Consider the following 26,779-nt stretch of genomic DNA (forward strand, 5'->3'; position numbering starts at 1 on the left):
TCCAACAGCCAACTGAGTATATAGACTTGAGTGAAACAACCTCATTGTCAGTGATATCTTTTGTGTCATTATAGCAGTCTGTTACTGTGGAAAGTCATGTAGTCCTTTGTTGCTGCTGGCCAAAGAGATTAATTTTCCATACTCTCCAAATCCTCAATCCCACTATCTTTGTTTGCTTGGTATTGACTCAAGGCCCAATTCTAACTTCAGTGCTTTTAACTGCACTGCATTGATGGACGTTCAGATTTGTGTGAACATGTCCATATCTGAAGTTAGAATTAAGGCCATTTCGATCGATGCCTTTTCACTTCAATAGATGAATCAGTTTGCACCCATTTTGAGCCATAGGAGAAATTGGGAAAATGTTGATTGAGCAGACCGACTGTGATTCGTAATATGTTGTGCGCCCACCCAACTGGAGGATGATTGAATGACATAGGCTTTTGGGCAACCTATCTCCATCAACAGTTTTCTGTCCCTAATTTAAAAACACATGAAATCTCCAGCCACCAAAACTATGCCAATGCATTATACAAATCAGTGTTATCGGTTGTTTCCCAGATTTGGCTTCTAATTTAGGCTTACTTTGCACAACAGACAAAATCCCTTCAATCATTAATTCGAGACGTTCGTCAAAACCTCAGTGCGTTTGAAATATAAATGCGATGCAGTCATTTGCGTATGGCGTGATGACTAATTCCTTCAATCATTCAATCGAGACATTCGTCAAAACCTCCGTGCAACTTGATGCATTTCCTCATGAAAACCCCCCAGAACCAACAAGGGTCCCAGGCACTGAGATAGAAATTAGTCGTGTTTGATGTTGTCGGGCGCTGACTGAAGACACAGAGTGTTGCAGACACACAATATCTCATGTGATTCAGTCAGTCAGCTTGGTGCTGATTTACTTCATATAGTTTAGTGCCTCATAATACGGCCCGTGCTAACTGGTGGTGTAGTTGTGTTAAACAGTGCAGCACCACATTTTGCAGGACACTGACTGCACACAGAGTGCTGTATGTTGAACCCTTGGTGTTAATGCTCAGTCACCCACACCACTTACATGTACAGTATGAGCTGCTGCTGTGTTTGACAGGCAGAGAGAGACGCTAAGTTGATCCTCAGAGACGAGGGGCACGTAGGGACACACACAAGCTCAAATAGGCAGACATCCATCTACTCTGGTCAAATACCCTGTCAGACATGTACACACACACACACCTGGCCCTGCTCTCCATCCATATATCCCCACAGAGTGCTGTGTTGTCCTGCTGATGGAGGTAATGCTGTTCGTTGTAATGATGAAGAGGCCTGTGTACGTGAAGCTGGCTGAAGCAGGTACAGTATCCTCTCCAGGCTTTACGCAAAGTCAGCACAACAACAATGGAGGGCAGAGCAGAGGCCATGGCGTGTAGAAGTCGCTACAGTTAGCAGAAAAATGTGCAATGGAAGTTATGTTTTGATAGCTTTAGAACAGAACACATAGAAAATGTGTCTGTTGTGATATTCTATTTCATTGACCACCAACATTGACTTGTTATTTAGATTTTTGGAGTAGTCGTCTTTTTTGTTTGATTCGATGCATCATTTTCATAACCACTGCTCCCTAGGGATATGAGGGGTGATCTGCATGAATACATACGGCAACCCATTTCAATAGACAGAAACTAACACTGGCTCTGGTTATGGAAGAACCTATATTCACAGAAGGCTTGTGACATCACCCAGTTCTGTTATAGCACCTAGCAAGTTTGGAAAATCTGGTCCTTTAATTATTTAGAATAGACAACTTCTCCTTTCGGATGACATGGAACATAGATTCCCCCTGCACTTGTGATGATAGATGAAGTGAGTCTCACTGTGTAGGGATTTATTACACACAGGCAGCATTACGATATGCTTACTTACAAAAATATAAACGCAACCCGTAAATTGTTAGTCCCATGTTTCATGAGCTGATGTAAAAAGATCCCAAGAAATGTTCCATGCACACCAAAAGCGTATTTCTCTCAAATTTGTTTATATCCCTGTTAGTGAGCATTTCTCCTTTGCCAAGATAATCAATCCACCTGACAGGTGTTGTGTATCAAGAAGCTGATTAAATAGCATGATCACTACACAGGTGCACCTTGTGCTGGGGACAATAAAAGGCCCCTCTAAAATGTGCAGTTTTGTCACACAACACAATGCCACAGATATCTCAAGTTTTGAGGAAGCGTATAATTGGCATGCTGACTGCAGACATTTCCACCGGAGCTTTTGACAGAGAATTTAGAGTATTTTTGGCGTCAATTTAGAGTATTTGTCAGTATGTCCAACCACTCTCACAATCAGCAGTTTGCTGATGTTGTGAATATAGTGCCTCATGGCGGAGGTGGGGTTATGGTACGGGCAGGCATAAGCTACGGACAATGAACACAACTGCATTTTATTGATGGCAATTTGAATGCACAGAGATACTTTGACGAGATCATGAGGCCCATTGTCGTGCCATTCATCCACTGCCATCACCACGTTTCAGCATGATAATGCACGGACCCATGTTGCAAAAATCTGTACACAATTTCTGGAAGCTGAAAATGTCCCAGTTCTTCCATTGGTTGCATAATCACCAGCTCTTGATCGAAGTGTACGACCGCCTGTTACAGTTCCCGCCAATATCCAGCAACTTTGCACAGCCATTGAAGAGGAGTGGGACAACATTCTACAGGCCACCCTATGCGAAGGAGATGTGTCACGGTGCATGAGGTTAATGGTGGTCACACCAGATACTGACTGGTTTTCTGATCCACGCCAGTACCTTATTTTAAGGTCTCTGTGACCAACAGATGCATACAGTGTCTGTATTCCCAGTCATGTCAAATCCATAGATGAGGGCCTAATGCATTTATTTAAATTGACTGATTTCCTCATATGACAAGTAACTCGGTAACATCTTTGAAATTGTTGTATATTGTGTGTTTATTTTTGTTCAGTGTACATATTGGAGTAAGCAATATTGTTGTTGCATGGTAAATGAACACATTAACCCTGTGGGTATGGCTTGGGAGCTATATAAAGAGGACAACTCAGGGGAAAGATGAGCAGCAGAGCAAATATTTCAAAGGCAAGAAGTCAAGAGCACTCCATTTAAAATAGGGGATGGTAGAATTTGGGTGGCAGAAACCAATATCAAGGGCATGTTTTCACCAATGATAACCTCCAGGAACTAGGGAGGTAGGAAGAGAAAAGAAAGCTTTCCCTTCCCAAAAATGCACAATCCGTTCAGTCATATCAGCCCTTAAACGTCTGCCTTGGACACCTCTACACATGCAGTGTGTTTGAGTGTGTGTTTAAGGTGTATTGGTACGAGCACACATAGTACCCTTTCACTACCTCTCCTCACTCACTAAGCTATTGCTTTTTGATTAAGCAAAGTGCTACCTATTTGCTCTGCTTCTGTGGCTGAACACATTCAAACCACTTTTCAACTACTTTCTATCGCTTAACGCCCTCTAAAAGCCTTAGGTGGCAGTGGCACAACCAATGAATTCCATCAAACACACAGTCGATCCTCTCCCCACACCCCACCTCAGTGCAAAAACACACCGTTTAATAATTCGGACAACAGCGCGGCAAAGCCGTGACCTCCATTTGTTTGCCGAGGCTATTTACAGCCGCCACGGCGCTTGTGTTTACGACTGTATCATTGAAGGCCTAGACGTCATCAGAACAGAGAGATCTCATAACAATCCTTTTTTTTCCAGTTTTAATTCATTGGCAGCTCCTGTTTGCATCTGCTGTGAGACAGTGCCAAGCTGTCTCGATAGTTTCCGTCCCAAATCATAATTATTTTAATCCCCATTCGAGTCAGGGATGATTATCATTACCAAGGGAGCCCTTGACACTAGGGTAATAACTGCACTGAAATGCATCCAGGTCTATCAGACAGAGGCGTCCAATTCTACTGGAGGCAGGAAGAAAGTAAACAGCTGAGACTGTGAGGGCCCTCATTAAAACAGCACACTGGCCAGTGAACAGAGCAGTGCTGCTACACTTCCACCCCACCTCATTTCAACTGCAGAAAGAGAAACAGAGATGTGCTGTAGTTTCAAACTGGTACTTGTGTGTGTTTTTAAGTATCTCTTTCTGTTTATGTGTTTGGTCTCTGACATGATATACATTTTCAAACATGCTCAATTTCCTATGACATACACATTCATTCAAATACAAGAATTGAAACTATAAATGATGTAGGACCTCACTCAAAATGGATCATTCAGCAGAGGGGGGGTTAGAAGTGAAACAAGGACTCAGCCTTTGGAACTGAACAAAACAACTTTGCAATATTGATATTCCTACATCTGCGAGCCCTGATGCATAGCAGGCTCTGGGTGCTGCTGAGCTTTTTAGCTTCGCAAGGCTTCATGAAGGAGGAATTGAGATGGGAGCGCACGGCTTTTTCTCTACCATCTGCTAGGTGTCTCTGCAGATTCCCTCTGATTTATGGGTAGCGTCCTCTTTGCTACGCTCCCTCTGCTTTCCCTCCGTTTCACCAATTTATGACGTTGAATTAAGAACAATGGAACCGTTGACCGTCCCCTTTAAAACCCCTATACCTCCTCTCCTCGGAGCGAGACGGCGGTCGAATAGCGTCCCGGAGTAAAGAGAGTCTCCTTCCAGGGAGCTCGCGAGGCACCGTATGTGTCAAGAAGTGAAATGGGGGATAAACATTGTACTGGGGCTGGAAATTAGGTCAGTAAATTCCAGGCATGGCATTGCGTCGAGGGCAGAGAGTGGGTGGGTGGCGAAGGGGGAGAGCGGATCGTGGGCCCAGACAAAAATAACGCACTGCAGCGGGGACTGAACCTCGCTCGCATAGTGCCAGGGGTCTGGTCCCCTGAGAGGGAAGCAGCTGTTCCATATTCCTGTCAGGGAGACAGGAAAACAAGAGCTGACTGCAAACATGCCCTCCTTTGAAAACGTCTCAGTGAAAGGTTAGCGTTAGCCGTGGCGTGAATGAGGAAGTGCTGGTAACAACATTTTTTGGGGGGTTAGATTGTGATGCCATTAGGATTTGCTGAGGTAGGACGGTCGATGGCTGTCTCGCGACTCTTGGAGCATCACCTTGTAAACGGTTTCAGTGTGCAACAGGGATTTGGAGGAAAACAGGGGGGCGCACTCCTGCCTCCGATTTTGAAATAGAGCGAGGCGAGTCATCCATCTTTCCACACATATTTCTCTGAGACAAAAAGCTGTCCCCGTGGTTCAATTTGAGCCTCGCGATACGTAGCACAGCTGCCTGACAACAACATTGCGTCACCCACTACAGCCCAACCCAGCACCGATGGGAAGATTTAAGTGTTGTTGTACAGATACACACAATTATGATGGATCTGTCACAGCAGGGGTAGCAGGAGGCATACTCCGCCGTTTAATTCCACAGATAATTAGAGAATTAACAACAGCGCTGCGTCTCAGCCTTGCTTTTTGAGCTTGTTTTGTTGATGTACAAGCACTTTTATTTCCTTTTTTTAAACCAAGCAATGGTTTACATGAACACCCAAAAATACTTCACACACTTTGAAAGACATATACACATTCAGACACACACATACACACACTTCGAGAGAAGCACACGCACACACACACACACACACACACACACACACACACACACACACACACACACACACACACACACACACACACACACACACACACACACACACACACACACACACACACACACACACACACACACTTCCAACACACTTCCTCAGAGACACATTCTCATGTTCTTTCCCATATCGGGCGCTCCCATTGTTACACTCTTTTTCAGTTGAGCTGGTAGAAAGGGCCAGTCAGGATAACATCACTTGACATTTACATGTGTGAGCACAGAACAACTGCAGTGGGTAGCAATGTCATTTACCTCCTCTCCTGCTCAGGGTCTGATTCATGTCGGGGGTCCTATAGAGGTACTTGGAGTGTGACCTGCAGGGCTTCAGTGCTTCCGCATTTCATCTTACATCATTTCATTGGAGCATTACGACAGGCTAGCTGCATGATCAACCTATTAAGGATTTTTTGCTCCCTTGCTTCTCAATGGAAGGTGTGGGGAAAAAAAGTGGGGATGTACGGGGAAAGCTGCGAAAGGGGATTATCATCAGTGGACCAACGAGCAAATTAGCTAGAGCGTTTGGAAGCCAATTTACAGTTTGACAAATGATTAATCTTCATCTATAACACACACACCCGCGGTGGAAGGTGTATTGACAGATACGAAATCCCATAGACTGCAGTGCTAGCTTTTCAGGGATGTGGTAAAAGAGTCTAGCGCTGACCGAGAAGAAAGAATTGTTTTGCTATGCATGTACTACCTGGGTTTTTTGCGACACCTCACATCATGGGCTTCTCACAGAATGAGAATTTGTTCTCCAAAAATCAGTCAGGTGTTCACTGCAGTCAGGGACAAACAGCAGCTAATGTGAAATTGGAAATACTGTAGCTTGCTGCAGTGGTGTGTTGTGCTGACAATTAGAGGCAGGACATGACTGTTTGGTATACGGCACCATTGCTTGATTTGGCTTATTTTTGTTTCTTTGTTTTCTTTTTACATCTTTTCCTCACATGCTTCCTTTGATGAGAGAAAAAGACACGGAAAACATTGAAATCCACACAGGTGTGACAGCTCATCAAACTGTGGAATAATTGATTAAACTAGTTCTCCCATGCATGGAGAAATGGAATCGTTAAGTTGGATAGTTTGAAGTATTTTCCAGAATTGTATTTCCAAAATAGCTTCCGCAGAGACAGACGACGATTAACAGTGAATGGTTAGGGTATCCCCTGCGCCTAATTTATCTGCATCATATACTGCGACACCTTGACCAGCCAAGCTGTTGGTCTTCCTTCCACACGCTTCAGACCTTGTTAATTACCTGGCTTTACGACAGAGCTGGTCCCTCTTTAGAAGAACTGCATAAAACCTGTCTGACGTCATCACTATTCCACTGGCGGCTCCTAGACGAGCCTCACCACTCCACAGCGGCCTCGCCCGCCCCGCACGATGGGCGGAATGCTACTCACTCACCGCCCTTTCTGCCTGCTGCCCTCTCTTCGGCTCCCATTGATCCGTCCCCTTACAGAATAGATCGGAATACAATCATTCAGAGCCAGGTAAATTGGAGCAATAACTCAGGCCATTAGAGAATTAGTTTGTTTTAAAAATCGGCCAATGATCCTGGGCCGAGCTGATTGGTTGGGGAGCGACCCAGGCATTTAATTATTGAGCGGAGGGCCTGCTGAGCTATGTCTTCTGAAGGTCAGAGTGCCACTGCAATCCTAAGTAAAGCAACAAAAGGAGGGAAGCAAGGGAGGGAGAAATCCAGTACAAATGAACTTAGCCCGGCCGCCCGCATTCCTCTGTTACTTCCCAAGTGGCAGTCCATTACCACGCCTGTCCAGACGTCGCTGCAGGCTGGATTATAATAATTCTCATAATTCTGCAGGCTCCCTGTGTGGCAAAACTCTCCCCCTCTTTTTCTCCCTTCTGTCGCTCTCCACCATTACTCCATTCCATCCCACTATCCCTCCCTGAATGCTTTAATACATAAGGTAACAGATTCGCAGATGAGTCAAACCTGCCACGTTGAACTGACATCCATCAATAGCTTATGTTACTGCTGACATCACTGCTTGTATTACCTCGCTACCGCTGGGACCTAATGCATTCTACAACAGGACCCCTGACAGCAGTGCAGAGCCGACCACATCTGTGCCTGTCCAAAATAGGTCTTGCAACAGAGAGCTTAGCATCAAGAACTATGTCTTGATAAAGCACTGGATGGATTGAATATACTTGGGCCCCCCCCCTAGAGGCTAGTCCAGTCTGCCCCATGTCTGTTAGATAAGCGGCCACAAAGCAACAGGCTTCATTCTCCACTGTTCTCCCTTCCTCATTGGGACCCAGAATACAAATGCGGGTACAAGCATCCCGTTTTTGTGAACTATGTGGAACAAAGAGGTGGCTCAGGCCCCACACACAGGGGAGGAAGGCATCGATCGATGGGCGGAGGGAGGCTACGAGATCCACATGGAGAATGAGTTCCTCAATGAGCCAGGAGGGGTGGGTGGATGTGGGGAGTTGCTGTGTGAATAGGACCGTTTAAAGGGGGCTCGCACAAACAACGCTCCCTTGTTGTTTCTCTGTTATTTGCTGAGGCAGACTTCCTCCTCTCTTTACCCTGGTTATTCAGGGACTCAATTGATCTCTTTCTCTCTCTCATTCCCTCGCTCTGCCTTGGTACACAACACTTTCAAAATACATATTCATGTACATATTCAAGGCTATTGTGTGAAAATTGAGGGAGATTTCAAATAGTGTGGTTCTTCTTACGCAAGGGGAGGCAACCAAATCGCGGATGGAGAGAGACGGGTAGTGAGGGATAATGCATCTGATGTTGATTTGCCTCTGGGAGGTGTCCACCAGGAAGTTGCCTGTATGTGAGTACAACTGCCTACAGTAGCTAGCATGAAATCAGGCTACTGCACTGTACACTCTCTATTCTCAAATTACAAGAGGTCTAATCTGTAAAGATATATCATTATGGTGCAAATCCTCCCCTCGGTTTTGTAGATACAGTATGATGATATCTCACCCCCCCAAAAATCGCAGTGCGGGCTGAAGTTTGTCTGGTACTATTTCCTGTCCATTTGGATGTAGATGTTAGTGTACAGCTAAGCGAGACAGTGATTTTATATACACCAGTTGGTATGAGGCTGCTCCGGGCCACAATAATAGGGGAAACAAACTGGTATCAGAAGGAATTATCCACACAACTCCTGCCTGTCAGACAACACAGATCTGAGCAATTTCAGAGGCTGTTGAGTAGACTGTTGTTTGGATACTAGCATGGCAGTTAGAGTGGAGTGCACTCAGAGAGAAAGAGAATGCTGCTGGTCTGAATGCTGTCTTTAATACCCCTGGGCCAGCAATCAGACCTGCACCGCTCTCATTCAGTGTAAAATAGTAAAAACATGCATGTCTGTCTGGAATGGACAAGTCTGTCTGAATAAGTCTGCCTGGGTAAGGAGGACGTCTGTCGCTAGGGGTGGCTAGGGTCAGCATCTTGAGAGAGAGAGATTATTTTTGTAGCTGCAGGGGGGGTCTGTGTGTTGGTGGCTTTGCCAGGGTCTCTGGCTGTTCTGCCAGGGCATCTGTGCTGCCATTGATCTCAGTAGGCAGAAACAAACAGGGGTGATCTGGCTGACACATACAGGGCCTGTTCAAATCCTGTTGCCTTCATCTGTCCTGCTGTCTCACAGAGAGGGAAAGAGAGAAATACTCAACTCGGTGGACGCAGTGTTTTCTTTTAAGACTTTAATTAAGAGAATTGAAATGATGTGTGCATAGTTACCCTTTTTTTTCCCAGGGTCATATGCAGTATAGTATAATATGCAACACCAGTCAAAAGTTTGGACACCCCTACCCATTCAAAGGTTTTTCTTTATTTGTACTATTTTCTACATTGTCGAATAATAGTGAAGACATCAAAGCTATGAAATAACACATATGGAATCACGTAGTAACCAAAAAAGTGTGAAACATATTCAAATATATTTAGGATTCTTCAAAGTTAACACCCTTTGCCTTGATGACAGCTATGCACACTCTTGGTATTCTCTCAAACAGCTTCATGAGGCTGATCACCTGGAATGCCTTTTTTTTTTTTATATTTCTAATTAGGCAAGTCAGTTAAGAACAAATTATTTTTTACAATGACGGCCTACTGGGGAACAGTGGATGAATTGCCTTGTTCAGGGGCAGAAAGACAGATTTACACATTGTCAGCTCGGGGATTCAATCCAGTAACCTTGCAGTTACTGACCTAATGCTCTAACCACTAGGCTACCTGCCACCCACTTAACAGGTGTGCATTGTTTCCTTCTTAATGTATTTGAGCCAATCGGCTTTGTTGTGACAAAGCAGGGGTTGTATACAGAAGATAGTCTTATAAAATAATTTAGCGATATGATGAAACTGGCTCTCATGAGGACCGCCACAGGAATGGAAGACCCAGAGTTACCTTTGCAGCAGAAGATACGTTCATTGGAGTTAACTGCAACTCAGATTGCAGCCCAAATAAATGCTTCACAGAGTTCAAGTAACTTGAACATCTCATCTCAACATCAACTGTTCAGAGGAGACTGTGTGAATCACGCTTTCATAGTCAAATTGCTGCAAAGAAACCACTGTTAAAGGACACCAATAAGACGAAGAGACTTGCTTGGGCCAAGGAAAATGAGCAATGGACATTAGACCTGTGGTAATCTGTCCTTTCGTCTGATGAGTCCCAATGTGAGATTTTTGGTTCCAACCTCCGTGTCTTTGTAAGATGCAGAGTGGGTGAAAGGATGATCTCTGCATGTGTGGTTCCCACTGTGAAGCATGGAGGAGGAGGTGTGATGGTGCTTTGTTGGTGACACTGTCGTGATTTATTTTGAGGCACACTTAACCAGCATTGCTACCACAGCATTCTGCAGTGATACACCATCCAATCTGGTTTCCGCTGAGTGAGACTATCATTTGTTTTTCAACAGGACAATGACGCAAAACACACCTCCAGGCTGTGTACGGGCTATTTGATAAAGAAGGAGAGTGGTGGTGCTGCATCAGATGACCTGGCCTCCACAGTCACCCACCCGCTCTCTGCCCTCAATGCAATGCCATGCCTGAATTTACTGATCTAATTTCGAGCCCCAGTACAATGTTTATCCCTCATTTAACTTCTTGACACATATATTGCCTCCCGAGCTCCCTGAAAGGAGACTCTCTAAACCGGGACGCTATTCGACCGCCAGACAGCAGAGTGAAGGAAAAGCAGCCAACAAGTGCTCAGCATATGTGGGAACTCCTTCAAGACTGTTGGAAAAGCATTCCTCATGAGCTGGTTGAGAGAATAACAAGAATATGCAAAGTTGTCATCAAGGCAAAGGGTGGCTAAAATATATTTTGATTTGTTTAACACTTTTTTGCTTACTAACAGGGGTGCCGCCAGGGATTTTGGGCCCCATGAAAATATATCACATTGGGCCCCACCACCACAGGCCACACAAACCCTGTGCAACTGCTGTAATCACACACCTCCAGACCCAATTGACCCATTCAAAGCTTTAAATAACTCTACCTTTGCAGTCTTGCAACTCTTGTAGTCCAATATTTACTGACAGGGAGCTGTGAAAATATAACACTGTGCAGACATGCATGCAACATTCTGCATACAGTGGAAGTCCCTATTTGATGTGAGACAGATACCCTCTATAAGAAATGTGCTAAAAGCCATCTTTTACAGCCTAAATGTAATTTTAAGGGTAAGATTCTTGAATAGAAAATTCTCTTAACATTAATGAATAACTTAAAATAAATATAACTTAAATATACTGTACAAGTATAAGTATACATACCAACTAAGTATACATACCAACTAGAAAATAAGCAGCTGTAAAAGTGGAAATGGAAACCAAAATGGAAATTAAAAGGCCTGATGGTGGCGCTATAGGAAAGGTCAAGTGGTCACCAAATCAATAGGTTTCTTCCACTTGGGGTCTTGATTGTGAACAGCACATTTTATGGCAATCCAGCCATTACTTTGAGATATATCTTGTTCTCAGTCTGTTCTCAGTCTTGTTCTCAGCCTGTGGGCATCATGTGTGTCTTGATCCAATATCCATAGACATGCCATTTAACAGTTATCACTGGCCCTTGCACAGCCTTATTCAGCAAGAGCCCAGCGCTGAGCCTTCTTGCTAGCAAAATCACTGATCAAGTCTTTGAAGTAGAGGTCGACCGTTTAATCGGAATGGCCGATAAATTAGGGTCAATTTCAAGTTTTCATAATAATCAGTAATCTGCATTTTTGGACTCCAATTATATTGCAATCCACAAAGAGACTGTGTGGCAGGCTGACCACCTGTTACACGAGTGCAGGCAGCAAGGAGCCATGGAACCAGTTGCTAGCTAGCATTAAACTTATCTTATAAAAACAATCAATCTTAACATAATCACTAGTTAACTACACATGTTTGATGATATTACTAGTTTAACTAGCTTGTCCTGCTTTGCATATAATCAATGGGGTGTCTGAAATTGTGTCACTTCTCTTGCGTTCAGTGTAAGCAGAGTCAGGGTAAATGCAGCAGTTTGGGTCGCCTGGCTCGTTGCAAACTGTGTGAAGACCATTTCTTCCGAACAAAGACCGTAATTAATTTGCCAGAGTTTTACATAATTTTGACATAACATTGAAGGTTGTGCAATGTAACAGCAATATTTAGATTTAGGGTTGTCACCCATTCAATAAAATATGTAACGGTTCTGTATTTCACTGAAAGAATAAACATTTGGTTTTCTAAATGTTTCCGGATTTGACCATATTAATGACCTGAGGCTCATATTTCTGTGTGTTTATTATATTATAATTAAGTTTATGATTTGATAGAGCAGTCTGACTGAGCAGTGGTAGGCAGCAGCAGGCTCGTAAGCATTCATTCAAACCGCACTTTTCTCCGTTTGCTGTGTGGGGGTTGGGCAAAATCAGAGGCTCTCTGGATGTTTACTTCTTGCCAAATAACAAGAAAATAAACCATTAGTTTTATCAGTACATTGTAAATAAAATATTGTATTAATGATGATAGGTTGATAATTGAATTTTGAAATGTTTTTTTTGGGCCCCTGTTAGTCACAGGCCCTTAGAATCATCCTACCCCCCCCCCCTTCCCCCAAACGGCGCCCTTGGTTACTACACAGTTCCGTGTGTGTTATTTCATAGTTTTGATGTCTTCACTATTATTCTACAATGTAGGAAATAGTACAAATAAAGAAAATACCTTGAATGAGTAGGTGTGTCCAAACTTTGGACTGGTACTGTATATTTTTTTTGTTCTATCAAATTTAGAAGTTAAAGATACCAATGTTAATGGCATAATTACAAAACCCAATATCTGATACAAAGCCACATAACCCAGTTTCCCAACCACATTCTCATCCATTAAGGAGACAACCCTTTAGAATAACCTTTAGTTTGTTTTCCACTAACCTTCATTTGGTAAGTGGCCATATGTTAGTATTACGGTGACATATATGAATGCAAGCAGGCTCTCACATACTGGGCCAGCCTCACACATGTGAATACTCAACACACACACACACACACACACACACACACACACACACACACACACACACACACACACACACACACACACACACACACACACACACACACACACACACACACACACACACACACACACACACACCAGTGGCTTTTGGTGCCATTTAAGATTAGGGAGGCAAATTAGATTTTTTTGTGTGCATGGCCTTTTTTCTAATACTGGAAAAGAGCGTCACCATGTGGTCGTCTCCAATAGAGGCGCCGGTTTCCATTATAGGTGCAACTGTCCCAGTGCCGCAGTTAGAGGACGTACATTTTACCATGGCATTTTTGTCATTTAGCAGATGCTCTTATCCAGAGCGACTTAAAGTTAGCGCATTGATCTGAAGCTAGCTTGGTGGAACAACCATATATCACAGTCATAGTAAGTACATGTTTTTAAGTTATCCAGAGGTAAACAAGTCATCGGACAGAGCATCAAGTGTGCGCTCCGAGAGCGAAACGAGATGGGTGGGCTAAAGCTTAAGAGGGTGTGAATTATGCTGAATGGGTGTAGACAATGAAGAGCTCTTCACTAGATACAGAAATATTAAAATGTGATTTTTTTCTAAAGTGAGTTTACAAGTTGATCACCTTTCAAAGCAAAATTAGCTAGCTAACGTTAGCTAGTTAAACAGCAATGAACAAAGTGGCAACAATGCCAACTAGAAAAGCAAACAGCTTTGGGAAACAAATAACGTCAGCTAGGGAGCCAGCTAGCTAACAGTACACTTTAGCTTACACTTTAGCTTGAAATTAAACCACTTTCTGTCAAAATAATATCTGAAAATGTTGCTAGTTAACATTAGACTATCTTACCTGTATACATCAACATGCATCATGGACGCGTCTCTCTGTCAGGAATGAAATACCACGTTTGCCCTTAGTTTGAAGATGTAATCCGGTGACAGGTGTTTTCTCAATCCCTTTAGCTATCATACTCTAATTCCACTGATTTCAGAACTTGATCCTCCAGACAATGGAGAGCAACACTTTTACAGCTCTACTACACAATACATTTTTTTAAAAGCCGCATTCGACAGGATTACCAAAACAGACTGACGAGCTCAAATAGACAGACGCCTTCAATATGGCAGACATATCCAAACTCCTCTCTCGGCATGTCCTGCCCACTCATTATCTCAGCTAGTGGGAAGGTTGCCAACTTTTTATGTGTCTTAACAACAAAGCTCGTAATTGTGATTGAACAATTTTATCCGTATTTACAGATGGCATACAAGTTTGTTATTATGGAACATTAAAGTTCACATGTACGAGAAGGCGTTTCTGCCAAAAAAAAACACATTTTGATAAAAAATTAAAAACAATTACCTTCAAATGGCTCTCCTGTGAAGTAGTGACTTCAGGCATATGCCTAGTTTCCTGAATCGGGTCACATATACTTAAGGAAGCATATCTTAAGAAAACATATACACTGAGTGTATAAAACATTAGGAACACCTTCATCTGGGCATGGACTCTACAAGGTGTCAATTGTTCCACAGGGATGCTGGCCCATGTTGACTCCAATGCTTTCCACAGTTGTGTCAAGTTGGCTGTATGTCCTTAGGGTGGCGGATCATTCTTGATACACACGGGAAACGGTTGAGCAGCGTTGCAATTCATGACACACTCACTAGTGTGCCTGGCACCTACTACCATACCCCATTCAAAGGAACTTAAATATTTTGTCTTGCCCATTCACCCACTGAATGGCACACATACACAATCCATGTCTCAATTGTCTCAAGGCCTAAAAATCCTCCTTTATCCTCTACAGGATCGGTGGGTCTCCCAGTTGAGCTAACGTATGCGATTAGCATGAGGTTGTAAGTAACAAGAAAATTTCCCCTGACATAGACATATCTGATATTGTCAGAAAGCTTAAATTATTGTTAAACTAACTGCACTGTCCAATTTACGATAGCTATTACAGTGAACTAATGCCATGCTATTGTTTAAGGAGAGTGCACAGTTATGAACTTGAAAATGTATTAATAAACCATTTAAGCACATTTGGGCAGCCTTGATACATACTTTTTAACAGAAATGCAATGGTTCATTGGATCAGTCTAAAACTTGCACATACACATACATTGTGTCTGGGCTGGAATAATACATTATGACCTTTCTCTTGCAATGATAATGGTACAAAACAATTATATTTTTCTTTGTAATATCTTTTACCAGATCTAATATGTTATATTCTCCTACATTCATTTCACATTTCCACAAATGTCAGTGTTACCTTTCAAATGGTATCAAGAATATGCATATTCTTACTTCAGGTCCTGAGCTACAAGCAGTTAGATTTAGAAAATGGAAAAAAAGTGTCAGATCCTTTAACCGGTCTCCTCCCCTTCATCGACACTGATTGAAGTGGATTTAACAAGTGAGATCAATAAGGCATCATAGCTTTCACCTTGATTCACCCGGTCAGTCTATGTCAAGGAAAGAGTAGGTGTTCCTAATGTTTTGTACACTCATTGTATAAGTATATACTAACAAAGCAATAGCAGCCTATAACACGTATACAGATCAAATACACACATTAACCCTAACAAAGTTCACTTACATGTTCAGTGACACACTAATACATGGTTGGGTAAGTCCAGGGAAGGCTTGTCTGTTCAGGAAAGTTCCAGCTATGAGTTGTAGTGGAGGACAGGAGTTTACAGAGACCTTCTCAACCTGCCCTCCGGGAAACAGCAAAAGCATAAGAAGAAATGGGGGCCTGTTACGGCCAGCAGGTAGAGCCTGTGATTGGCTGGCCCTGGTTAGTTCCCTGGTGAACTGGACCCGGATTCACAAAACCTTCTTAAGAATGAATAAAAAATGATTTAATAAGTGCAATGTTTACTGCAGTTTCTTCAAATCAATGCAAACCTTAATTTGAAAAGCTTTTGATTACATATTTGACTAAATAATGAATATTACAACAATAATGAATGTTGAAATGGTCATATCAAAAGAAGATAAAGCTAAATGTATTGATTCGAAAATTAGAATAATAGACAAACATATTCAAAAACACTAATAATCATATTTTTGACCAACTGACTCGATCTAATACTCTATGTAGCAACATTTGAAATTGTTTTTTGTTGTTGTATTGGATAAAAGTAGAGACTCAGAACTAGAAAATGGTATATCATACACTATGGTTGGAACAATGGGAAAGTTATTTTGCTTTAAAAGTTGATAAACTTGTAACCCCACTTTTGAGAAAATGGCCCTTGAATGTTTTTCTACACCTACTGGAGAGCACTTCATTATCTACACCCATTCAGCATTGTTCACACGCTCTTAAGCCTTAGCCCCACCCATTTCTTTAAGGATTCACATGTGCAAAACAAAGTGAGTACGGTAGTGAACTAAACAACCAAAGATTTCAAGCCTAAAGGCTGGTTTATACTACGTCAATCAACATGTCTGTAGACAGTTGTCGCAGTGACATCATACACATTCTATTGTCGTCCGACATCAAGCTTGTTGTTGTCGTTTTCAAAAAAGTATAAACACAGAAACGACAACCTGGTGGTCCAGAATAGCATAACTGGTGTATTTTAACATCAATAAACCCATCCGTTTAAAAATGAATTTAGTATATGTCAATCTCGCAAACCAAGCAACTAAAAGCAACTTTTTAAACAATGTTTTGGCTGCTTCTAGCTCATTAGCTAGTTCAAATAAGGACCATATCATATAGGTGACAACATCTTAACTAAGCTAAATTGTATTCATTATTAGAGGAAAATAAACTCACAAGTTAATGGTGAGCTAATTACAGAACATAGCTTACAGCTATGAGTGTTATGAAATAAAAGCAGGGTAATTCTACCAGAACATTTTTGAATTTAGACACTGACTCGTTGGCCTAACGTTATATCCTAATTTGACTTTGATGCTGATCATGTTGTTCTACACATGGAAAATCTAAGTTTATTTGATACTGTAAGCCTAGTTTCCTGAAACAAATCACATTTAGTGATTCAAAGATCACTATGATACTTTGAATGATGGAATTTCTTTGGTTAGCTGCTAGAGAGAGGAAGAGAGAGAGGGAGAACCCACAGAGGCCCCTCAGAAATTGGATGGATCCTCTAAATGTCCCTGACCATGTTCTACTCAGGCAATATCGAATACCACGACACTCTATAATGTACTTGGCTGACCTTCTAAATTAAAACTTAAAAAGACCATGGGAGCATGCCATCTTCTAATCATCCTACAAATCATGAGAGCCCTGAGATTCCTAGCATTGGGATCCTTTCAAGCCTTGCTTGCAGGTACAGAGTTAGTCAGTCCTCCGTGAGTTGGGTGGTTAGTGCAGTGTGTGATGCACTGAGTCGTCAGGTACGAAGATTTATCAAGTTCCCATCAACTGAAGCTGAACAAGTAAGCACCAAACAAAAGTTTATTGAGGTGGCTAACTTCCCCAATGTCGTTTGTGCAGTGGATGGGACCAGTGTGGCAATAAAGGTCAGTGATGATGACAGGCACAGTATTGCCACATTGGTCCCATCCACTGCACCAATGTCAAAACATGTCTACATAAGTTTAAGAAGTGTTTTGCAACAGAATCTGTGGAATGAATACACCCACAGTTCACACACACAGTTCACTTTCATACCAGCCACATACAGCATCATCATTTTGCTCTTTATATAATTCCTTATTGTGTCTACGCACTCTCCCCCTCTCATCTTTCCCCTTCCCTTGTGGACTTCATTGCACAACACAACGCTGTCTGTGACCAGGTGCAAAAACCTATCCAAGCCAAACCTTCATACCATAACCGCTAATCGGTAGATAGCCTACATCGTTTTCACCATATTGACGTTATAGCCAATAAACTGAATGAGTTCCCTGGTGAACTGGACTTTTGTAATGTTTCACTATATTTATTTTTATGTAATTCACTCAGTAGGAGTGTCTTCCCCTTCCTCCTCTAAGGAGCCTCCACTGACACACGCACGCACACAAACACGCACAGACACACAACACATCGCACACACACTCAAACACACAAAGGTAGACATGATGCATTCAGTTTCGCAAAGTCGGAGCAATATCATTTATGAATCCCCTTCTCTCCATCTCCCCTCTCAATTAGATGATGCATTGTTATGTTCTGACAGCCAACTTGAAATTAGTTTAAACTAATTAAATTAAAGCAGGCTTCATTAAATTACCCTGCCATGGATTTGTCATTGCCACAGCATTTCTGGTTAGTGGCAAAGCAACCTAAGTCAATGCCACCCGTTTCTTTCCTGTCTCAGTTCTGCAACCATAGCAGAAAACCTGCATTGTCTGCAGTCATTGTTGTTAAGGTTCTATTTTCATGAACCGCACGCTATTGTATGCAACATCACAATGGGTCACATATTATACAGTAAACTATATGACCGTGGGTACTCTGGTAGTCATGGGTTAGGGTATATAAACTACAGTAGGATACTGTATATGGATGCAGATGGACTAAAGTGAGATCTGGATGTGTCGGAGACTGAACTGATCCACAAATCCTACTGAATCATCACAGATTAATGCATTGGCAGATATAGTCATCTATTTGATGGTATACCTTAAAGAACCCCGCCAGTACATATATATGGCTACCATTACTGTACAATAGCTTTGGGAATCAAACTATTCTTCCCCCCTTTTACAGTAAAAGATTAGACCCATTAAATTGTGGCTGCTCTTTTATGACTTGTTATTGTCTAATAAAGCATGAAAAGGGAAGAATTTCTGCATATAGTGGCACTAATTTGATAGCTTGATGTTCTACAGCCAGGGGCCAAAGTTCTTAAACATAATTACAGATGGAAATGGTTTTCTTATCAGTAACTAAAGACATGACTCCACTGGTAAGTTGGATAATAATGTATGGTGACATCGTACAATGACTATATGTATCATTTTAATACTCTGTCAGAAATGGTTTCAATTCTGTCTGGAATTATTCACAGTATGGTCATTATGCAGTAATTGATGAGTGTAATATCTTGTAATATCCTGTGGTCCATGCAATGTGACAGTAGGGTACCATTGACTTCTGGGATGTTAAGGTCCCGGCAACTGGGTTCAGGTGCAAAAGTAGATTGTATTTATTTTACAGTGCAGGCAGTGATGCAGACGATTCAGAGTTGAAATAGTTTACAAAAATAAACAATAAACTTAGCCAAAATAGCTAAATTCCCTTTACTCAAGAACCTGCAAAACGTCCATCGATTTATACATCTTGGTAGATGACAGAGCATATGTTACCTGTACAAGCATCTCTTCAGGAATGAGGAGCACAGGAGTCCTAATTCAAACCATTCACACCTTTAAACAAATGCATTCCAAATAATAGTGATTATAGACTTAAATGGCAATAGTATTGCACAATTAACATTACATTGGCCAACACTTAAGTTAATGAAACCAATGGCATGATGAGCATAAACATTAGCATTCACAATCAACTTTCAAAACACCCCCGGAATGGAAGAAAACTATTTGCAATCTGTGGCTAAAATGAAGAACATGACCAGGCGCACGCATACCGAGGAGGCCAGTTCAAGGGCGTGGTGAGTAGAGCGGTGGTGAGTAGCCAAAATTGCTACACCAACCAAAATAAATACAAACCAAAACATTTATCAATTATATGATAACCAAACTCAGGCATTTGTGTTCTTATATAATATTGTAGCGATCCTTGCTATATGAGCCACGTTACAATTTCCACCAAGTGGTTTAACCCGATTGGCACGAAGGGGTTATTGCCTTTCACGCCTGAGTCCCAGGTTTGCTTCCCACTTCCTCTGTTCTCTGTATCAGTGTCAGAAGTGGGATACCAGCTGTGAGGCCATCTGAACTCATTGCCCCGGACGTGTGAGTGGGCTGAGGCTAGTAGAAGCACGGGGACGTGCCTCTTTCAGAGGGTGCAATGTACCGAGCCACGTTACAATTCCCACCAAGTGGATTAACCGTACTGGCGCGAAGCGTAGGTTATTTGCCTTTCGCACTGGAGACTTTGCCGATCAACATGTCACTTGTCACTTCCCGCTCCCTCCGTTCAATACAATATAAAGCATGATGTTTAATGGGAGTAGGAGTTTGGAAAGACATGTTCGTACCGAACAATCAGTCTGTTTGTGTCGGGAGAAATAGAGGGAAATGTCCCAACCTGGCGAAAGCTCACAGACACATTGTCACATGAGAATTAGACACACATGTATTATCTTCTGTGTGGTTGTACATTGTACAAAATGATGGCTATCCCTTTTGGATGCATGCACACTTATTTGTGCCCTGTCTCGTCATTTGTATGTCAAGTGTATAAGACTGGGTAGATATAATTAGTGCTGTATGGTCATCATAGTATGTGATCTGAAAACAAGACTTGTCCACTCTGCCCTTAGATCTGTCGAACAGACTCTCGAGGTCACTTGCCAATCAATATCATTATAAATCATTGTTAACTTCGCTGAGGTTTGCGTTTGGAGAACCTTGCATGCTGTACTCATCCATGTATTGGCAATGTATCCAATTCCTCTGATACATTGGCTTTACATTATTGATTGGACAGAGGTTCGCCTTCAAATCTGCATTGGCATGTCAATACATTTTGGACAATCATTTCCCATGTTCACTTAACCAATATATCTTCAGATAACCAATGTATCTCAAGTGAATATCACACCAATCACGCCATATTGAATACAGCACCACTGAAGTGTTCAAACGATCCATCATATCGTCCGTCGATTGGCAAACATTTTGCCGAGCAATTTATTTCCTGAGGCAACATCAGACAACGCTTCCCCACGTAAACCAGCTCCATGTCACAACTTATCATAAAGCAGCCTCTTAACCTTGTCTGAACTTATCATGGCACCAATTAGTCTGGAGAAAGAGAAGGCCACACATCCAGGGATGTAATTCATTTTCATCTGCTGAAAGGGCAACATTCCTCGTTAGTATGGAAAGCTGCAATCTGGGCCCTTACTGGGAGGAGGATACGAGGGGCTTGAGATTGGGGGAAAAAATAACAACATATATAAATCCACAAATCATATCACATCGAAAACAGTCTTTCGGTGACACTGTCTTGTTCGTTTTCCGTCAATGCCGATTAGCCTAATTCTATTAAGTCTGTTTCACTTTCGCTGACGCCCCAGTATTTTTTCACATAGACTCGTCATGTAAATATATTTATATATCCCCCTCCCTCTCTTCCCCCTCTTTCTCTCTATCTGTCTTTCCACAGGTCTCCACATAATGGAGCGAGAATGAACAGAGAGCGGCTGAAAGAAAAGCATGAACTGGAGGTTTATTGAGGTCATCTGCTTCCTGTTTATATGGGACCATATAACAGTTCAGTCTTCCCGCCAGGACCTGTCCGCCGCCGATCAACATGTCACTAAGCAGTTTGATTGGCTCATCTCCGACCGTGGACCTTTCCACCACTCTCGGAGTTACCTCTCCTTTGTGGAAAGATTCCGCCAAGGATTTACAACCAGATATAAAATTTATAGGTGAGTTCACTTTAATGTGTGCGTTTGGGTGGAGCTGATCTAGCAGAGGTTTTAAAGACACTCTCTGGCGAAATGTTTTTTTTTTTCCTATTTTGAGTCTCTATTTTGAGTCTCTTTGGAAGAGGCCGCGCAAAGGTGTACTGTGTACAAGTTTTGTGTGAAAGTGCACCCTTTTTACAGAGTTATTGTACTTACCCACCACACACACAAGAAAGCGGCTGTGCTGTGTGTGTTAAGTGATGGAGTGGATGTGCTGTGTGTTAGGCTGTGTGTCTGCTTAGAGGCAGGGGGTGTTATAAATACGTTATGAAACCACCAGCCATTGTAGTTATTTGCCTCACACATTGTGGCTCAGCTAATCATTCCCCAATTAAATAGTGATGTTAAGAGGATAGACAGCTGCAATGTGACAGAGATGGAGTCAGAGCCATCCTCTCTCTGATTAGTCTCTCAGACTCTACTGAATAGCTGTGTGTGTAAAAAGCGGCTATATTAAAACGATAGACAAAAGCTGCATGGCTTGGCAGTCTGAATGAAATAAAACATCTAAGCACTGCATTGATACTGGCGCTGTATATTTTAGTTAAGTTCTTGCACTATTATTATGATTATGCAAATGTGTAGACATGTGGTTGCGATCTATTTAGGGCTACTGTGTGTGTTTGACAATGAAGACCCAAACGACACAAGTTAAATGTTAAGCCGGGGCTTGAGGAAGGGAGGTCAATGTAGTGTGCAACATTGTCGTTTTTTTAATTCTTGTTTTCCACGTCTGGTTGTGTTGTTGTCTTGAGAGAATAATCTGTAACATGATATGGACAAATACGTCGTACACACAAGCACACACAACTTTACTTCGTATTCTAGAAGTATGGCATAGTTGTCAAGGATTCTAGCTAGCATTTTGTAATGGGATATGGTTGGCATTCTCTTGACAGGCATCAGCGTTCTTGTTATATTCTTTCCTCCCTGCTACATTACGTGTTGTGAAATACATGATCTGTCGGCGTTTGATTTCAAATATTACCCTTCTGTTTCCTGCTGTCTTTGCATTGCAAATCTCCTTACAATTGACTGACAAGGTACAGCAAATACATACTGTACCTGGGAGCTTCCCTTTTAGAGGTGCGTGCTTAGTTTCTCCTGCTCTGCAGTCCAAAATCCTAGAGAGAGAAAGGGGAGAGAGAGCGAGAGTGATAGGGAGGCCAAGACAAGAGAGACTCATCGGCAACATGTTACATTCATTTAGCGGTACGGTTAAACAGGGTCTCTCTGTTCTTTCCCTCCTTTCCTCCTCGTTTCATAGATTGCCTCAGTAGCCTCTGGTCCCCACTGGGTTTGCTGTCTTTATATTGTCACATGTATAAACAGAGCATTTACATAATATGTATCTTGACAGCCTGGATGGTATACAGAGGCAGGAATCTCAGACTAACATGTTTCCCCACAGCCATTCATGGCCCCATGCTGCTGTCGTGTGTGTGGCTTATGATGCTCGTTCGATTAATGAAAGGATCAGAAGAGGAGGCTCAGGCATTATGTATTTGCCTGGGGAACAGAGTCTCTGGCACTGCAACACAAAGGTTGCAGTAGCAGGCTAGCTCGACTACCTCCTCACGTCTTGGTTACCTATCAAACAGTAAGAGGCATCGACTTCAGCTGTCAGTGCAAGGTATCGCCTTGCTTGTGACAAGACAATTAAATCTTGCATCAATACAGAATGAAATCCATTACACTTCTCATTAAAAATGAAAAGTAGAAATCTGCAATCACATCTGTTAGACATCTGGGCCACTGTCAGACAAACCGATCTGAGTCATCTGTCAACTGGATGGATTCAAAGGAAAACCTACATTCGGTTTAGTTGTTTTGGGAGGAGTCTGTTATACATATCCTTCATTTTGATGAAGAGTGGGCTGTAATTTAACAAAGGGCAGCCATGCCCTCCAGATCCACCATCAAATTCAATGTGTTTTCCTATACAACGAATATGTTTACAGTGAATTATTGTGGTAATTACTTGTCTGAGCCTTTTATGTACATGCACAGGATGATATAGTACATAAACATATACTGCCAGTCTACTGCCAATACAAAAACAGAACCCTGATATTATTATTCACCCTGTTTGCACATCTCACCCAAACTAGTGGAGGTAATATGAAATTAGCTTTTGCAAAAATGTACAATGTGTTGTGAAAACTATCCAATTATCTATGAAAGTATCCAGCTGTGAAATTGGCATAAACGCTCCCATGGTCATAGATTATTCCAATCACACTTGGTAAAAAGGTAAAAATGATAAAGCTGTCTTCGTTCTCCTATGCTCTCACCCTCAGGTTCCCAAAAACCTTGGCTACAGAGACAGTTACAATGTCACATGACTCCTTTTCCACCTCTTTTTGGCTTCCATCTGAAGTAAGTAAGTTGAGAAATAAATAAAGAACCGGCAGCAGATGCTAACTGGCAATGAGAAGTGAATAGCTTTGTAAATTTCCCCAGGGCTTCCGCTGTCTTTGCGATTTACTGGTTAGAAAGTGGTTGAATCAGACTTACAGGGAGACAAAGCATCCCTCTCTGCCTCCCTTATCAAGAGAGATTATCCCAAGGCGGACCGTTGGACAATGCCAACCTGATCAGCAACAAACAAATCTCTCTCGTTTTTAATAACCTCTGCAACGTGCCTCATTCTGCACGCCAAACACACATATTTAGAATGCACTTGTGCTCGTTTGGCACGCCTGAAAGGTCACCATCACTTGGGGCAAAGAAACACTATGTTGCTACACTTACCCCACCCCCAGAAGTGTGTTTCTTCCTTCCCTACGAGTAATTGGAATGCATTGGTTAAGGAATCAGCTGCGACGAAAGTGCTCTTTTCCTCTTTTTCTGCATTTTTTCTATGCATATTATATAGTGGCTTGCGAAAGTATTCACCCCCGTGGCATATTTCCTATTTTGTTGCCTTACAACCTGAAATTAAAATAGATTTTTGGGGTGTGAGTATCATTTGATTTACACAACATACCTACCACTTTGAAGATGCAAAATATGTTGTGTTGTGAAATAAACAAGAAATAAGACAAAAAAACTAAAAACTTGAGCGTGCATAACTATTCACCCCCCCAAAGCCAATACTTTGTAGAGCCACCTTTTGCAGCAATTACAACTGCAAGTATCTTGGGGTATGTCTTTATAAGCTTGGCACATCTAGCCACTGGGATTTTTGCCCATTCTTCAAGGCAAAACTGCTTCAGCTCCTTCAAGTTGGATGGGTTCCTCTGGTGTACAGCAATCTTTAAGTCATACCACAGATTCTCAATTGGATTGAGGTCTGGGCTTTGACTAGGCCATTCCAATACATTTAAATGTTTCCCCTTAAACCACTCAAGTGTTGCTTTAGCAGTATGCTTAGGGTCATTGTCCTGCTGGAAGGTGAACCTCCGTCCGTCCCAGGTTTCCAAGAATTTCCCTGTATTTTGCGCCATCCATCATTCGTTCAATTCTGAACAGTTTCCCAGTCCCTGCCAATGAAAAGCATCCCCACAGCATGATGCTGCCACCACCATGCTTCACTGTGGGGTGATAAGAGGTATTGGGTTTGCGCCAGACATAGGGGTTTCCTTGATACCAAAAATCTACATTTTTGTCTTATCTGACCAGAGTACCTTCTTCCATATGTTTGGGAAGTCTCCCACATGCCTTTGGCGAACACCAAACATGCTTGCTTATTTTTATTTTATTTCATTTAAGCAATGGCTTTTTTCTGCCCACTCTTCTGTAAAGCAATGCTCTGTGGAGTGTACGGCTTAAAGTGGTCCTATGGACAGATACTAAAATCTCCACTTTGCAGCTCCTTCAAGGTTGTCTTTGGTCTCTTTGTTGCCTCTCAGATTAATGCCCTCCATGCTTGGTCTATGGGTTTAGGTGGGTGGCCCTCACTTGGCAGGTTTGCTGTGGTGCCATATTCTTTCAATTTTTTAATAATGGATTTAATGGTGCTCCTTGGGATGTTCAAAGTTTCAGATATTTTTCAAGAACGGTGAGCAAAAATCCCAGAACCACACGGGGGGGGGACCTAGTGAATGACCTGCAGAGAGCTGGGACCAAAGTAACAAAGCCTACCTTCAGTAACACACTACGCCGCCAGGGACTCAAATCCTGCAGTGCCAGACGTGTCCCCCTGCTTAAGCCAGTACATGTCCAGGCCCATCTGAAGATTGCTAGAGAGCTTTTGGATGATCCAAAAGAAGATTGGGAGAATGTCATATGGTCAGATGAAAACAAAATATACCTTTTTGTTAAAAACTCAACTCGTCGTATTTGGAGGACAAAGAATGCTGAGTTGCATCCAAAAAACACCATACCTACTGTGAAGCATGGGGGTGGAAACATCATGCTTTGGGGCTGTTCTTCTGCAAAGGGACCAGGACGACTGATCCGTGTAAAGGAAAGAATGGGGCTATGTATTGTGAGATTTTGAGTGAAAACCTCCTTCTATCAGCAAGGGCATTGAAGATGAAACGTGGCTGGGTCTTTCAGCATGACAATGATCCCGGGCAACAAAGGAGTGGCTTCGTAAGAAGCATTTCAAGGTCCTGGAGTGGCTTAACCAGTCGCCAGATCTCAACCCCATAGAAAATGTTTGGAGGGAGTTGAAAGTCCATGTTGCCCAGCAACAGCCCCAAAACATCACTGCTCTAGAGGAGATCTGCATGGAGGAATGGGCCAAAATACCAGCAACAGTGTGTGAAAACCTTGTGAAGACTTATAGAAAACGTTTGACCTCTGTCATTGCCAACAAAGGGTATATAACAAAGTATTGAGATAAACTTTTGTTATTGACCAAATTACTTATTTTCCACCATAATTTGCAAATAAATTCATAAATAATCCTACAATGTGATTTTCTGGATTTTTTTTTTTATTTTGTCTGACTTGCACAATTGGTGGCTGACTAAATACTTTTTTGCCCAACTGTGTGTATATATATATATATATATATATATATTGAGATCATGTGCTAGATCATTTGACACTTAGATTGCACACAGGTGG

General features: G+C 42.2%; 1 protein-coding gene across 1 annotated transcript in view; it reads left to right on the forward strand.

Moving 5' to 3' along the window:
- Positions 1 to 26,779, forward strand: part of LOC118385281 (BMP/retinoic acid-inducible neural-specific protein 1) — a 122,378-nt gene that overhangs the window by 12,710 nt on the left and 82,889 nt on the right. The window contains exon 2 of the mRNA XM_035772279.2: positions 21,454 to 21,721. Coding sequence (XP_035628172.1) covers positions 21,504 to 21,721 — 218 coding nt within the window. The 5' untranslated portion in view covers positions 21,454 to 21,503. The remainder of the gene's footprint in view (positions 1 to 21,453; positions 21,722 to 26,779) is intronic.

The sequence above is a fragment of the Oncorhynchus keta genome, chromosome 6 (genome assembly GCF_023373465.1).
Source record: "Oncorhynchus keta strain PuntledgeMale-10-30-2019 chromosome 6, Oket_V2, whole genome shotgun sequence".
NCBI lineage: Eukaryota > Metazoa > Chordata > Actinopteri > Salmoniformes > Salmonidae > Oncorhynchus > Oncorhynchus keta.